Source organism: Alexandromys fortis, unplaced genomic scaffold, assembly GCF_014885135.2.
Source record: "Alexandromys fortis isolate MF-2015 unplaced genomic scaffold, M_Fortis_MF-2015_v1.1 scaffold_201, whole genome shotgun sequence".
Lineage (NCBI taxonomy): Eukaryota > Metazoa > Chordata > Mammalia > Rodentia > Cricetidae > Alexandromys > Alexandromys fortis.
In genome coordinates, this window is record NW_026068087.1 from 1,033,506 (window position 1) to 1,049,049 (window position 15,544).

The 15,544-nt window shown below is 48.6% G+C and overlaps 1 protein-coding gene across 12 annotated transcripts in view; it reads right to left on the minus strand.

Moving 5' to 3' along the window:
* Window positions 1-15,544, minus strand: part of Atxn7l1 (ataxin 7 like 1) — a 208,316-nt gene that overhangs the window by 128,261 nt on the left and 64,511 nt on the right. For all 12 annotated transcript variants that reach the window (XM_050122292.1, XM_050122290.1, XM_050122289.1 and 9 more), the window contains one exon: window positions 10,030-10,134. In XM_050122292.1, the coding sequence (XP_049978249.1) occupies window positions 10,030-10,134 (105 nt within the window). The remainder of the gene's footprint in view (window positions 1-10,029; window positions 10,135-15,544) is intronic.

The window sequence follows — 15,544 nt, forward strand, 5'->3', positions numbered from 1 at the left end:
GTCTCACTATACCTTCAGCTTGGCACACAGTTGCTGCTAAATAAAACACACACACATGCTTCAAGACCAAGAAGTTCCAGTTTCAAGAGACAGACTGTGATGACATTATGAGTAGAAGTTATTTGTTTACTTTTTGTGTGCTAGTATGTATGTGTGTGTGTTTGCACACATGTGCATGCACACGTGCATGTGGAGGCCAGAGGCAACCTTGAGCACTGCTCTTTGGGCACCATCTACCATTCTATTATATTTTATCGGAGACAGGGTCCATTACTAGCCTGGAGCCCACTAATCAGCAAGACTAACTGACCAGTGGCCCCAGGGACGCACCTGTCTCCACCTCTCCACTCCTGGGAATACATATGAATGGCACTGTGCCCAGGCTTTGACATGGGTTCTGGGGATCAAACCCAGGCCCATATGCTTACCCAGCCAGTACTCTACTGACTGAGCCGTCTTTCCAGACCCAGAAGTTCATCTTCCATTAAAGGGGAACTAGAAAGGCGGTGGAGGCGCACACCTTTAATCCCAGCACTTGGGAGGCAGAGGCAGGCGGATCTCTGTGAGTTTGAGGCCAGCCTGGTCTACAGAGTGAGTTCCAGGGCAGTCAGGGTTTTGGCACAGAGAAACCCTGTCTCAAAATAAAAGATGGGACAGAGTTGTCTAAGGTTCCAAAGATCCTATTGCTCTGCACTTGCTGTAAGCATACTTGCCACAGTTCTATCAACTGCACAGAGATACACAAAAGAGCATCTCATCGACTATGGAATTGTCTATTGGTGGTGGGTTCCCTGAGCATACCGATTTGCCAGCGAGAACCTGCGGGCATAAAGGATGAGGGAGCACAGAGCACCCATGTCATCTGTCCGCAACCTTTTTCTTCTTTCTTTCTGATGTCTAAAATCTGCAGCTGACCTTATACACCTCCATGATTACACGTGTGCAATTCCCATCCTCTTCTCACGCATACACGCATGCCAACAAGCAGGATCAGCACCACAGCCTAGAAAGGTGCCAAAGAGAAATAAAGCACCCGGGGGACAGAAATGACCTCTTGGACCACAGGTCAGTAGTGCTGTCGAAGAGTCTGCGAGCAAAGCAGCCGGCGCAAAGCTCGGGAGGCATGGCTGGAGTTTGGCTCAGCGGCTTAGCCTGATCTTGCACACACTTCCTCAGCTCTCAAAGCCTCTCCTCCTTGAGCAGGAGATAAGAACACCACGAAAGGTGTGAGGACAGGACTAAGCAAGAAAGGAAAATGCTAAGCGCATAGTGAGCACTCAGTACAGGCCTGAGCTTCCTTGTCGCTGCCCCATCTTTAAGTACAAGGAAGAGTTGGGGCTTGGGACTATGCGAGATGCTGTTCTTGATCAGTATTAAATCTAATGTGAGCATCAGTGAGTCCATAACACAAAAGTTTGTTTTGCTTGAGACAGCGTCTCCCTATGTAGTCTGATTTGGCTACAAACTCAAAAATCTTCCTGTTTCAGCCTCCCAAGTCTCTGTGTCCAACTCCAAGGATTAAAAACTATAGAGCGGGAGAAACCAGTTTTACTCAGTTGTAGATTCTTCCAGTAGTAATGCTTGCCTTAGGGTATACTCGTCTGCTAATAAGTCAGCCCACTTCTTTCCTTGGATCTCCGTCTCTCTCTGTCTCTCTCTCCCCCTCCCTCCCCTCCTTCCCTCCACACCTCCCCCGTCTCTGTCAGTGGGAGAGGGATCTCCTTCAGGTCCACCACATGGGTTTTCGTAAGATACATAGCATGGGAGCTTCACATGCTTTTGCCAAGTCTATTAATTAATTCTGCCTAGTTGACAAAGAATATATTCAATGAGATCTGCTTCCTTATTTTATACTTCTTTGGTGTGAAAAAAAAAAACTAGTTTCACGAATGACAATTAACAGCAAAATAAAAAATTCATCTCAGAAATCAAATCTAACTGAATTGACATTAAAAAAAGAAAACAAGAAATCAAGCCCTGTGATGTGGCAATCAACAGCTTCAGAGAGGAAGCCCTGGCAGGGTAATTAACGGGTGTGGATACCCCTGACACCCCAGGAAGCCCGGGGCCCTGACGTCAGCAGGGGCTCAGAAGCACACGTGGCCTGTCATTTCTTCAACTCGAGGTCACCTAGAGAGAGACAGAATTAAAGGGAAAAAATCTCAGGAAGCCTTGGAACCTCATTAATTAGGCTCCCCCACGCAGCTCCGCAGGGCAGGTGGCTGCCTGTCCCCAGCCGGTGTTGGCATCTGGATGCGCGCAGAAGGAACGGGGTGCCAGCCAGGACATGCCGCGCCTCGCTCCAGGAGCCAGCTCCCACTCCTCCGTTCTGCCACCCTCTGCTGTAGCTCACACTTCATTAAATTCTCCCGCATCACATCAACATGCAAAACAGCCATTTGAAGGGCATTCAAAAACATATAATCAGACAGGGAGTAAAACCTCTCTGAAAAAACGGCGGGCGAGCAGAGGCCTCTCTTGTCCAGTCAGTGACATCCAGGTCCTCTGGCTCTAACCCATGTTTTTAAGGCACAGTGGCATAGGAGGAGTGTTTCTGTCTGATGGGCAGGGTGTGGAGCTGTGTGCTCTCTGCTTAGAGACCAAGCACAGGGTGGCTGTAAAAACCTGAAGGAAACAGATGTCTGATTGCTTCTCCCTCCTGTTTTCATTTTTATTTCGAAGTAGGCAGGTCTGCAGGTTTCCTAACTTTTCTATGATGCCGTGTTCCCACTGTGCATACACCTGTAGCACAGAAACGGTCTTTTCTTTCCTTTCAATGCTTTAAAAATCATTCTTTTGGATCCAGTAAGATGGCCCAAAGCTGGAAGAGGAACTTGAGGCCAATCTTCATGACCGGGCCCACATGGTGGAAAGAGAGCCGACTCTCACAAACCACCCTCTGAAGTCTACATGTGCACCGTGACACACACATACTCAGCTACCCACAAAATAAAGAAACAAAGCTGTAAGAAAGAAGATTCAAAAGCATTCATTTTATGGATCACCTACTAAATCCACATGCATCATCAGCCATTGGTTTTAGATTTATTATTTTTGTAATGTAAACATCTTTTGTTTTATTGGCATATAATCATCATCTGTGGTACTGGTTTTCATAAAGACAATTTCATACAAGCGCCTAGGAAAATTATCTCAACAAGTGGCTCTATGCAGGTAGAAATGCCCACTTTCTACAAAGGCTGTTTCTGGGATCAGTGTGCATGAATGTGCACGCACGTACGCACACACACACACCCATTTACAATGGGAAGAAATTTAAACACAGTAAGTACAGATTGTACCATGACAATGGGGGGCATTATGTTTCCTGGCAGAGGTGCCCAGACGTGGACAATTTTGTCCCCAAGGGTGAAGTGCAATCAATGCCTGAAGACGCTACAGTTGTCAAGATTGGGGGCAGGAGCACTTTTACTCCTCTCATCTAGTAGGCGGTGGCCAGGGAAACTCCACCCAACATCCTAGAGGACACGCAGGTCAGCCCCGTACAAGGCTGATTACAACGGACTCCACAAACAGAAGACAAGGAGGCCTCGGAAGAAGTCCTGCTCGTTCCTACTTAGGCAAATCATAAAACTTCACAAATGTGTAGCCCAATCCCCAAACCCAACACAACTCTAGCTGTTACTCTTTCAATTACAACATTGGAAATGGGTTAAAAGCACCATTGCTGAGAACAGTAAGACGGTGTTCACCACGGCACCATGCACCCGCGGCCTTCCCCTCCAGTGCCTGCCTGTGCACACCTCCAGAGCACACCAGCAGTCTTCTTAATATGGCCACAGTGCTCTCTCTGGGTAGAGGTGTAGAGGTCAGGGCCACCATAACCCTGCCACAAAAAATGGCATCACCCTTTGCAAAGATTATAAGCAAAAATCCTTTGGGCAATAACTTCATCAGAGATCTTTGAGGCTTATCACTTAGTGTTAGCTTATCTATTATTATTGCTGCTATTATTATTATCATTATTATTATTGTCGGGGGGAGAGTATGAGTGTGTGTGTGTGTCCGTGTGTCTCTGTGTGTGTGTCCATGTGTGACTGTGTGTGTCTCTGTGTGTGTGCCTGTGTCTGTATGTGTGTGTGTGTCTGTGTGTATCTGTCTGTGTGTCTGTGTATGTCCATGTGTAACTGTGTGTCTCTGTGTGTGTTCGTGTGTGTGTGCCTGTGTCTGTGTGTCTGTGTGTGTCTATGAAAGCCAGAGGTCAACCTCGGGTGTTTTCCTCAGGAGTTGTCCACCTCGTTTGGTCCTGTTCACTTTGCTTTGACATGGGGTCTCTCAATTGACCTGGACCTCTTTGAACAGGCTATGCTGACTGGCCAGAGGGCTCCAGATACCCACTGGTGTCTGCACTGGGATTCCAGCAGACATTCCCATCATGGGCTCTTCTAAACTCAGGTCCTCATGCTTGGAACAAGCAGTCTACTGACTGAGTAATCTCCTCATCCGCAGCAGAACCGTCCTTTAGAGCAAACTCAGTTCCACCACTGTGCTCTCCAGATGTGAGCCTGCCCCCTCTTATGTAGTGAGGAGACTACATAAGAGAAACTACTGACCCATCTGAAAAAGAAGAGAATAAAGTACACAAAGGCCGAGTGATTAAGGGTGAAGCGAAGTTGTTACTAGGAAGGCTCCACTCAGCCTGTACACTGTCCCACCAAGCCACACCCTAGGCTGGACAACCTGAGCAGAGACAGCTACTGAGTGGCCAGGCCCAAGGCTCAGTGAACTGTTCCTGTTTCCTTCCTTCTAGTACACCAGGTGCTATCTGGTCACCTACGCAGCTTTAGACCCCTTGGAGTCACTGATCCCTGGGGAGCAGACTGAAAGAATTCAACAAGCCTGGGGGTGGGGGACCATGACACCAATTCCACTCTCAGCATGGGAGCTTCAGGGGCATGGTCATACCCACTCTCTAGGTCTACAACACCAGGCAGGGCACAGCAGCAGCAGAAGAGGTGGCCATTCCTGGGAAAGGCTATGGCCGTCCTCCTGTAAGGTACAGTGACTTTCGTCAGGGACCCAGAGATAGACTAGAGCTTCCTAACATTTCCAGGGAGCTGACCCCGGGGGCCTAATGAGAATGTAAACCAATATTTGTGCAGTGCAATCCTCGAGGCTCCCAGCAGATGTAATCACAGTCAGGCAGACTACTTCTGTTTCCAAGGGCAGGAAGCTGCAGTGAATCACAGCCCGGGCCACGGACTGACCTCGGAGTGGCATCCCCTGAGATGGCGGGGAGCAAAGGCAGGAAACAATTGGCTGAAGCGGTTTTCCCATTCCTCATAAGAAACTTTCAACTTCATAAAAAAGGGCCACATTTTATTGACAATAAAAGCTAACCTTTATTTCCTTACTCCATGCCAGCAAAGTATACAACCTTTTTCCTTTCCTCGCGGCAATTCTGCAGGGCAGGAACTGGCGGTCTCACCTCAGATATGAGGAGAACCGGGCTCAGAAAGAAGGCAGTGTAATTAGCCCAAGGCTGTACAGACAAGCGTATCAGGGTTTCAACCTCCACAACTCAAGGAGTTTCCTTTAATGACATTCTATTCTTTCATTCCGCTGCTGTGACATTGTGATGTCAAAAAGAGTATATATTTGGTCTTTGTCCCAAGTTTCTGGCAGATACTCCAACGTGTTACTTCCTTGGTGACAGGTGACAAACAGGGTGTGGGGGTCATCTTCTGCTGTGTTTGGTTCTAGCCTTCAGTTTCTTGGCACAGAACATCTGGAGTCTCTGAGATTTCCGAAATAAGCATTTTTGTGTTTGCTGATGAGGTGACTAAGATTCTAGATGGTTCCAGGATAAGGGCTGATGCTCAGAAGTACCAGACACAGTAGAAGAGGGGAATCTTCAGTCCCATTCACTCCGTGCTAGAGATCGTAGTGAACACCAAAGCCTAACGCGTTGAATCACCGTACAATGGCGCCTCTACAAATCCCTGAGTGTCAGAGCTGAGCGAGTCTGGGGGAGCCAGTGCAACCACATGCCAGGGGTATATCTCAACTCCGCCACAGCAAAAGTGCTGTGCTCAGGGCCTCTACCATCACCCTACGGTTTTCTGTGTTAGTCCGATGCTTTACAACTGTCTTCACGACAGCACTGATAGTGAAAATAACAAGTTCAAGGCCAGCCTGGTCTACAAAGCTAGTTCCAGGACAGCCAGGGCTACACAGAGAAACCCTGTCTTGGAAGCGAAAGAGAGAGAGTTAGAATAACAGAGTAAACACAAGCAAACTGTTTCCCTGAACCCCTAGCATCCTTACAGCAAAGTGGAATCTGCAAGTCAAACAAAAGTATAAGTAACCGTGCGACCATTATCTGTGATTGTGGATGTGCCTATGGGTTGAACCTTTTCCTTATGGGTCTGCACTTACCCTGGGTAGAGATGGTCAGAGTCGGACTTGATGTGGAAAGCACAGGATCAGGTGCAGGAAGTAAGAAATTGTTCTCCTCTACCAGTTTTAGACAAGTAGCTGCAGCCACTGCCATGCGTTGCCCACGCAGAAACATGTACCCACACACGCACAGAGAAATGCACACAGGGAGTGTAGATTAATGGCCTGCACACCAAGATCGTGAATGAAGACGCACACCCAAGAAGGCCTTATTGTGGGGGAGAATGCAGAAGCACAAAGGAACAACCCTAGCAGTGACAGCAGAGACAAACCCCAGACAACCGCATGGCAAGAAGTGGAAAGTGAACAAAGGCTTATGGGTATTAGGAAGGAGGACTTCCCCCATGAATCCAGCCATGGCGGGGGGGGGGGGGGGGGGTCTAGAAAGAGGGGGAGGAGGATGAAGTGAACTCCAAGTGACATAGTCACGCGTCATGTTGTCCCAACAGCTCCACAAAGAGAACACATTTTATGATGAACCAGCGGGGGTAGAGAAAGATGAAGTGGCTGCCCCAGGTCACACAGACAGTAAGGGGCACACAGGACCATCCTGCCTGTCCCCTAAGCCTGTCATTTCCAACACATGAGCACATCTCAAATGACATGGGAGAGCTCTGGTGGGCAGTGGGCCTGGAGGAGACTCAGAGAAGGCCTAGTGGGCAAGAAGTACATCTAGTCGGAAACTGCACAGGGCACAGGCTGTGAGGACACTGGCGTGCGGGCTCGCCCCTTGCTCTGAGAAGACACCTGCACTCCAAACCAGGCCCTCTTCCGTTTTGCTCTGAGACCTTGGACACAGCACCCAACTTCTTAAGCGCCAGCTTCCCCAACTCCACGGGGCTGCAGAAAGGGTTGTGTTTTCAAAGATATGCAAACCACCTGGCATGCAGCCCAGCACTTAGCACAATAGCACTTTTATTAACTTACTGAAAACAGCCAGGCTCATCACCCAAGGTAAAGCCGGAAGACAGCGCAGAAGAAGCGGTGCTGGGTTAGTTCTGGAGATCAAACTCGGTTGGTCTCAGGCAAGCGAGGGAAAAGCACTCACAGCAGACTTACAACTCCAGCCCACGAACAGTTACAGGTGAATGCTTCTCCCTCATCCCTGAAAGTCCCACATGGAAGTCCTGAAATCCAAACACCTGATACAAGATGGTGCTGGAGGCGATTACATCACAAGAGAGGAGACCTCAGGATGGGTGGGATTCCTTCCCTTGTGCATGAGGCTCCAGGGAGCTTTTGCCCTCAGTAAGAAGCTGGCTGGCAGCATCTAGAAGGCAGCTCTCACCAGTATCTACTGCTGGCATCCTGACCTCAGACTGCTACCTCCAGGATTGGGAGGAATCAACCTCTCTTGTTTATAAGCAACTCAGACTGGTGTGGCAGCCTAATCCAACATGGACCATCAAGAAAGTCTGGGAGACATTCTGAGGAGAGCTTTCCAAGAACTGCTCCCCCAAAGACTTGCCACAGTTCCCAGCTGCCCCACGAATTCCCTCTGATCTCCGAGAAATACTGATTTTGTATTATCGGAACATGCAACTGGAGGATGATTGACACTTCTTTGCCTCTATTTGCTAAGTTACGGTTCTGTCTCTATGGCTGTCTGTCAACTGATTCAGCAGAAAGCTCACTGTAGCCTGGGCCTCAAGCGATGCGGTCAGTAACCCCAAAGCTCCAACCTAATTTTCTGCCTCTGCTCAGAACAGGTGGCCACGATGTCATTGGCTTTCTTCCTAGGTTGAGTCCCAGATCCCAGCAGAGAAAGTCTGAGGGTTGAGAGCTGTGTGTATCGGCGACACCAAGCCTCCTCTGCAAGCGAGAGGACCCCTTTCCCTGAGGAAGCATCCACATAGCGGTGACAACCTCATCCCTTTCTGGATCCTTCCATCAGAGACGGCTGGCAAGCTAAATTCTCAGTGATGGTTTCAGGCTTACAATTTCGCATCAGCCTTCCCTTGTGTTCATGGCAGCATCCGAGTGCCCAGGGCAGCAGCATGGCCCTATGGACACCAGGAGATGAACACTCAGGAGACGCCGGAGTCCTCACGCTCATCAAACACACAGAACAACATCCCCCAGATCTTCACTGAATGACAGATTGAGTGGGACTGACTTCTGGCCACAGACACACTCTAAACGGTTCACCAGTAACCTCAGTTAGTAGGATTGCTGCTAGGTCCTTGACAGTTTCCCTTCTGAAAGGTGTGACCTTATTTCTCTTCCAGCCAGAAGAGGGTCATTTGCTACAGAACAATGAGCAAGGTCAGCTTGCGCTGAATGCACGCTCACTCAATTTATTCTCACCCGCCAGAAATGAACACGCCAATATCGACGCACACGCATACGTCACCTCCTCATGGAAGAGACATAGACATACAGAGCTTGACCCCACCTCTCATCAGAGCCCTTTGTATAGTATTTTAAAGAACCCCTTCTCTTTCCAACCAAAGCTTTGGACTAACTGAAGGCAGTGCCCCCCAAAGCATGGATTCTCTGCCTACTCGTTATAAGCATAAACCACACCTACAGTTGGCACACAGCTTTTATCTATATGTAGATAACATAGACACATATTATCAACGCTCGACTATTCTACTGTCCCAAACACATTTCCTTCTTTTGTTTCAGGACTACTTATCACAGCATGGTAACACTAAAAGGGGCAGGGGAAGGCAGGGTACACTAGGAGAAAGGGGAAACGGGTGTCATTTACCAAAGCACACTCAGCATTATAATTGCTTCTTTTGTTCAAGCATAATATCGAATATGCTTTGGAAATAACAGCAGAGGGGGCATTCAGAGCCTGTTCATCAGAGGGGTAATGGTTAAATAAGACTCGAATACACTGTCCTGGACTCACACAGCACAGGACAACTGCGGGAATCATGTGGTCTAACTCCTGGTAACGATAAGGAAACGGTCACCCAGAGAGAGTAAATGGCTTCCTGTCTAAGGTCAGAGAGGTGTTTAGGAGCAGCCATGTGGCTTTTATCTGTCCTTGTACTGAGTGGAGCACACAGTTTGCTGCTGATGGAGTCAAGGAATTTCTCACCACCTCACAGCCAGGACGCTAAGAGACTCGGAGAAAAATGAGCTCTTAGGCACAAATTAAAAATATAATAAGCGGGATTCTTGAAAGGACCAAGAAGATGGGAGGTTTTATATGCACCCCCTGGGAGCAGCATCCAATGTCACACACGCCGGCCACTTGTGGCTCCAGCCCTCCCCTGTGTGTGTGCAAATCTGGGGAGTCTCTCCCATGAGCCTCTTTTGGGAAGGAGAAAATGGCAGGTTGCCAGGGAACTGCTTCCTCCAGCCTCCAGCCTCCCCTTCTCTTGGCTACCTGCAGAGGCTACTACCAAGGTTCACAAGGGTTTCGGATTAGTCCCAGCTCCTGAGGCTCACTGCAGGCCTTCTCCCGCCTGCTCTGACAGGAAGGATCACGGAGCAAGAGAACTTAGCTCCTACTGGGCGTCTGTGTGCAGAGGCAGCAGTCACAGGCCAGGGTATCCACAGCCTTGGACTGAGACAGATACGGGGCCACCCAGATGGGAGCCCGGGGTCCCAGGCGGACCATGCATCCACCGGGTGCAGGAATCCACTTACCGCAGTGCGACTGGAAGACCTGCGGCTTGATGACCTGATTGCAGGCGCTGCAGACGACCAGATAGAAGTCATCGTGTGCCGGATAGTGGCCAAACAAGTGCATATCTGCAGGGGAAATGAGAAAGAAGAACGCAATTGAAGTCTCGGAAGTTACACAGCTGCCTCTTGGAATTTATTCCTAGCACAGATTTTTACAAGACACACATAGGAACTTGATCCTTTATGGCAGGGAGCACAGCTTGTCACCACACAGCTATCCAACTTCTGGAGAAACAAAGGCCTCCAGGAGCCCGTTCTGAGTCCACTCCTGGAAGCTACGTGACACTTACCTACCTATCTGCTGCACTGTTAGGATTCATGACTGAGAGAAAGCCCCAACTCAGCCTTTATTGTGGAGCCGAGGCTTTTCCCCATGACCTATTCTGTTTCTACAGCAGTTCCTCCAGACGAGCAGAGAGGGGAGAACAGGGCTGGGGTGGAAAGAGGAGTCATCTTAGCCTCATCTGAGGGAAACGTGTGGGACAGTTAACAGGTCAGGGTGAAGACTGTATTTCTCCTGGTTCTAGGGTCCGTCTAGCAAACGCAGGCTCTGAGCGCATCAGTCCGTCCTTCGTGCTTTCCCTCCCCCAAACCAATCTCTACCCTTCTACATCCCACCATGTTAGGATGCGATATGAGGCCCTCTTCAGATGTGCTGCCCAGCCCAGCACTTCCAGTCTTAGAACCGTGAAGCAGAATAAACTTTCCTTTATAAGATGTCCAGTTTCCAATCTTCTATTGCAGAAAAAAAAATGGCCCAAATCAGAAGGACATTCGGAATAAGCAACAGGCTCCCAAGACCAGTAGGTGAGTAGTGTATACACAGTGGATATTCCGAATACGAGGCTGATGCACATCCTGCATGGGACAGCACGTTTATATCACTTCTCAGACTGGAGAGCAACTAAAAACTTATAAACTATGGTGCTGGAATTTTCCAGTTAATGTTTTGGGTGCTGACCACAGGTAATTGAAACCATGGGGGAAAAATACTGGATAAGAAGAAACTAGTTTGTTTATAATACAGATATCACTGCATTCCGTACCCTCCATCTTTCCTGGGATCGCTGGCTGTACATACATACATACACACATACATACATACATCCATGCATACATACGTACATACACGTACACTAGCCCCTCCTACATACATCCATGCATATAGACATACATACACGTACACTAGCCCCTCTTACATAATCCACGCATACATATGTACATACACGTACACTAGCCACTCCTACATACATCCATGCATACATACGTACATACATGTACACTAGTCAATCCTACATACATCCATGCATACATACGTACATACATGTACACTAGCCCCTCCTACATACATCCATGCATACATACGTACATACACGTACACTACGTACACTAGCCCCTCCTACATACATCCATGCATACATACGTACATATATGTACACTAGCCCCTTCTACATAATCCATGCATACATACGTACATACATGTACACTAGCCCCTCCTACATACATCCATGCATACATACGTACATACATGTACACTAGCCCCTGCTAGCATCACGCTTCACCCTTCCCTGGCACAGTTTCCCCAGGTACGACACAGAGAGACACATGGACAAACTTTTGTGAACTAATATAAGATTACGTTTACGGCACCAATTATTACCCTAAGAACTTCTACACAACAGGGTCAAGCTGGCATGTTCATCACTTCCTCCCTAGCTCTGGGGCTCTCACCTGAACCTCCTCCATCCCCAACGGCAGAAGGAGGGGCACAGAGAGCTCAACAGATGCCGAGTTTGAGACAATAAAATCATATCTATGAAAGTGAAGCAATGATTCTGACTTCCCTGAGCAGCTGATAAACCACTTCTAAAGTCAACACTAAAAAAGAAGTCAGAAGAATGGGGGTAGTATTCTATTTGAGATAAACGGCTTGCTAAGGAGCATGATTTCGTTAAGCTGTGTGCGTGTGAGCCGGTTTACAGCCAACAAGCTCTTGCTGAGATGGTTGCAGTCAGGGGAAGGGCAGGTGGCGTCTCCAGCTCGCTCTTTCTATAGCACCTGTTGCCGAGATGGGAAGACAGCTGGCTTTGCGGATGTGAGATCAGACTAGATGCTGTGCACTCCTGAATTTGCCCCTGGACACCTTCCAAAGCTCAGGACTTTGGCATCAAGAAGAGCAACTGCAGAAGACCTCAAAGATGAAGAAACTCAGCAAGGATGGGAGACGGGCAGGATCCTCCTGCAGTGGGAATCCCGTGCACAGAAGAAATCAGGATGCACAGGGACGCTGCCCGGAGCAGAATGATTGGAAAGCAGCTGAACAGCTTATTGGCAATCAATGCTACCTGTGCTCAGAAGAGAAAAAAGCCACAGTGGGAAAAAAAAAAACAAGACAAAACAGGCAACCTTGAAGTTTAGCTTCATGGAAGAAATAATAAGGCCTTAGGAAATGGCCTTCACGTGCCCCAGCAGTCTTCCCAGGGTTTTGAAAACACTCTAGGCACAACAAGAATTATAAAACATTGAGGCAGCACATGCTACACACACACACACAGAGAGAGAGAGAGAGAGAGAGAGAGAGAGAGAGAGCAAGAGAGAGAGAGATGCATATACACATATACTATAGATACTGAAAATAATCTTACAAAATTTAAACATGTTTCCCTTTTAAAAATTACTCTAAAAATATTGCTTTTGGAGAACATGTTAATTCAACACACTGAGCTTCTTTCCTGAGAGTCTGGCCTAAAATGTTCATTTCTCATTCTGGGCAGCAACTGCCCAGACAACGGTCAAAGCGGTCAGTGCCACAGGGGTTCCTCGGGAAGCTCTCAGGAAGACAAGCTGGTGGCTGATGGCAGTTTGGATTCGTGGGCTTCCACCGACATGAACCTGAGCCAAATGTTTTGGAGGAGCAGCCACTGTGGTTCAAGGACAAACAGGCGGACTCCAAGCAGACTGGCAGGAGGACGCTGACCGGCTGGTCCTAGGGGCCTTCTATCGATCGTCATGTGCCTGCTGTGTGGCTTTTATTAATGCCTTGCTTTGGTTAGCAGCACTTTCTATAAACACTGATGGTGACACACGGACGCTTGGAGGCGGGGGACACAAACATGGCTCCACTTTACTCTGGCAGAGTGGCTTGGCTGCCTAGCTCCCATATCTCTCTGCATCCATACAGCAAAACTATCTGGAGTCTTCAGACGACCATGGACCTGGCACTCTTTCTCCAGCAGTGCCGAGCTCCCCGCTAGGCAAAGCTTGGGCCTGCCAGCTTCTCAGAATTCTGAAGACCAAAGCCTATGTGATTCAAAGCCAGCAAGATCTGAAACGGAGAACGGGAACCCAGCCAGAGAGGAAGCAACAGAGGCTACGGAGGCCATGAACAGTCTGCATGGGCACGTGTGCCAGCAACCGGGCCTGTGTCTGCTCTCCTCCCAGGGCAGGGTGGCACACCTTTCCTGCCTGGCAGACACAGGACCCTTCTGGGTCCCCAATCCCAGATCAACACGACCACAGGAAGTCTTTTTAGAGGCAATGGCTCAAGATGCGTAGAGGCCAAGAGGCTGCACTAAACCCCTTTAATTGGCAACCAAATTGGGCTTTGAAAACACGGTGCCCAAGTGCTGTACCCTGAAGCTGGCATCCCGAGTTCAAGTCCCAGCCCTACCATTTGGCACGATAATGTTCTCAATGCTGTGTTTTGGCCTCTGGAATAGAATGTCCTATTTATGAACGAGCTGGCACTCAATGGCGATTTCTCCAGTCTTCTTATCTCTTAGAACTCACCTGACCCCTCCCCAGGTGTCTCCCCTTCCCTCCGGCATACCCTCACTCAGCAGTGAGAACAGGACTCCTGGCTTAGGCCTCTCACTCAACCACGGTGATGTCTTCTGGAGGACAGGCTCTGATGCATCACCCTTGGTATCTTCAATGGCCAAACAGGCTGGCACCCAGTAGCCACTTAATCAATGCTAATGCATCGACCAGGCTGGAGCTCCCAAGAAGAAGATTTATTCCCCACCCTCCTCTAGCTTCTCTCTCAAAGGAGACACAGCAAATGATATAAATGGCCCTAGTAGACATGTTGTTATCGACATTACAAGCTCAATAATTTTATCAATTCGTTTATTTTTTTTTTTTTGGAAGACAAGTACTTTGTGAATCTAAGGAAGTTCAAAGTGGGTCACATAAGTGAAGAAGTGGTTGATGCCCATATCACCATGCAAAGTGTGAAATGGCTGGACCCTTCTAGAACTCAGTCGCTGTTGCTTCCTGCTCTTAGCCTCAGAAGGGCCCCCCTCAGAGCTGTCACTAGGGGTAGGCTTAGATGCTCCATATTTATTGTCTGATTGAAGACCACATATGATCCAGTGCATGAACTATCTAGACTCTTCTCACCCTTCCTGCGTTAGCTCCAACCTGTGTGCTCCCGGCCAGCACGCTCAGGTCTGGCTCAGGGCACACTGCGTTAGCCTGAGCCCAGCCTGGCAGAGAATATGACTGGCCAGCTGGGCAGAAATGACCTTGGCAGCTAGGAGATTAATTATGTAAAGGGCTCCCCCTTGCCTATGCCTCACAAATCTGACACTAAAAATGTTCTTCCAGATGCAGAATCAGTCCCAGACCTTGCAAGCAGTTCCAGGGACAGCAGACTCCTCCCTATCCACACCCACCCACCTTTATCCAGCATCCTAGCCAGGCCTGCTGGTAGCTTCTGGCTTCATTCGCTCTGTTCTATTCTTCAGGAAAGAGGAAGCTACTAGCAGGTTTTTGAGGTGTCCTGGCCAAGGCCTCTCTTACGGCAAGGACTGCTTGAGTTTAGAGGTCAGCTGTGTAGACAGGACAGTCCCATTCCCCTCCTTAGCAAGTTGGTCCCACAGTCTATGATCTGTGTGAAGGCCAAGAATATATGGACATGTGGGCACAGCATGTTCAGCCCAGGACCCGTCAAAGAAAGCTGCATAGTTCGCTGTGACTCAATCAGGGGAGAAGAAACATCAGTTTGCGGGATGAGATCCTAGTCCCTTTTGTTCGGCTGTCTTGCTGAGGGCACTTGAAGAACTGAACAGGGAGCCTATGAAGACTTTCAAGAGCCATCGCCAGACCCTGCCCCCTTTCTTCCTCCTGCTCTGAATGTTCCTGCTTATTATTTTCTGTTTGTTTGGGTTTTGGTTTTTTGAGGCAGGGTTTCTCTGTCGCCCTGGCTATGAACTTGTTCTGTAGACCAGGCTGGCCTCGGACTCACTGAGATCCACCTGCCTCTGCCTCCAGAGTGCTGGGATTAAAGGTGTGAGCCACCACCACCAGCACTTATGTTTTCTATAAGAACTACATTTAGGATACATAGTTTCATAATGCTTTAAGTCTTTCCTGGAATACTTTTTTTCTATACTCTTATTCTGCAGGTTTTAAATGTGTATGTCTGCCTGTCTGTCGGTCTGTGTGCAGTGCATATCATGTCTGAGTGTGTGTT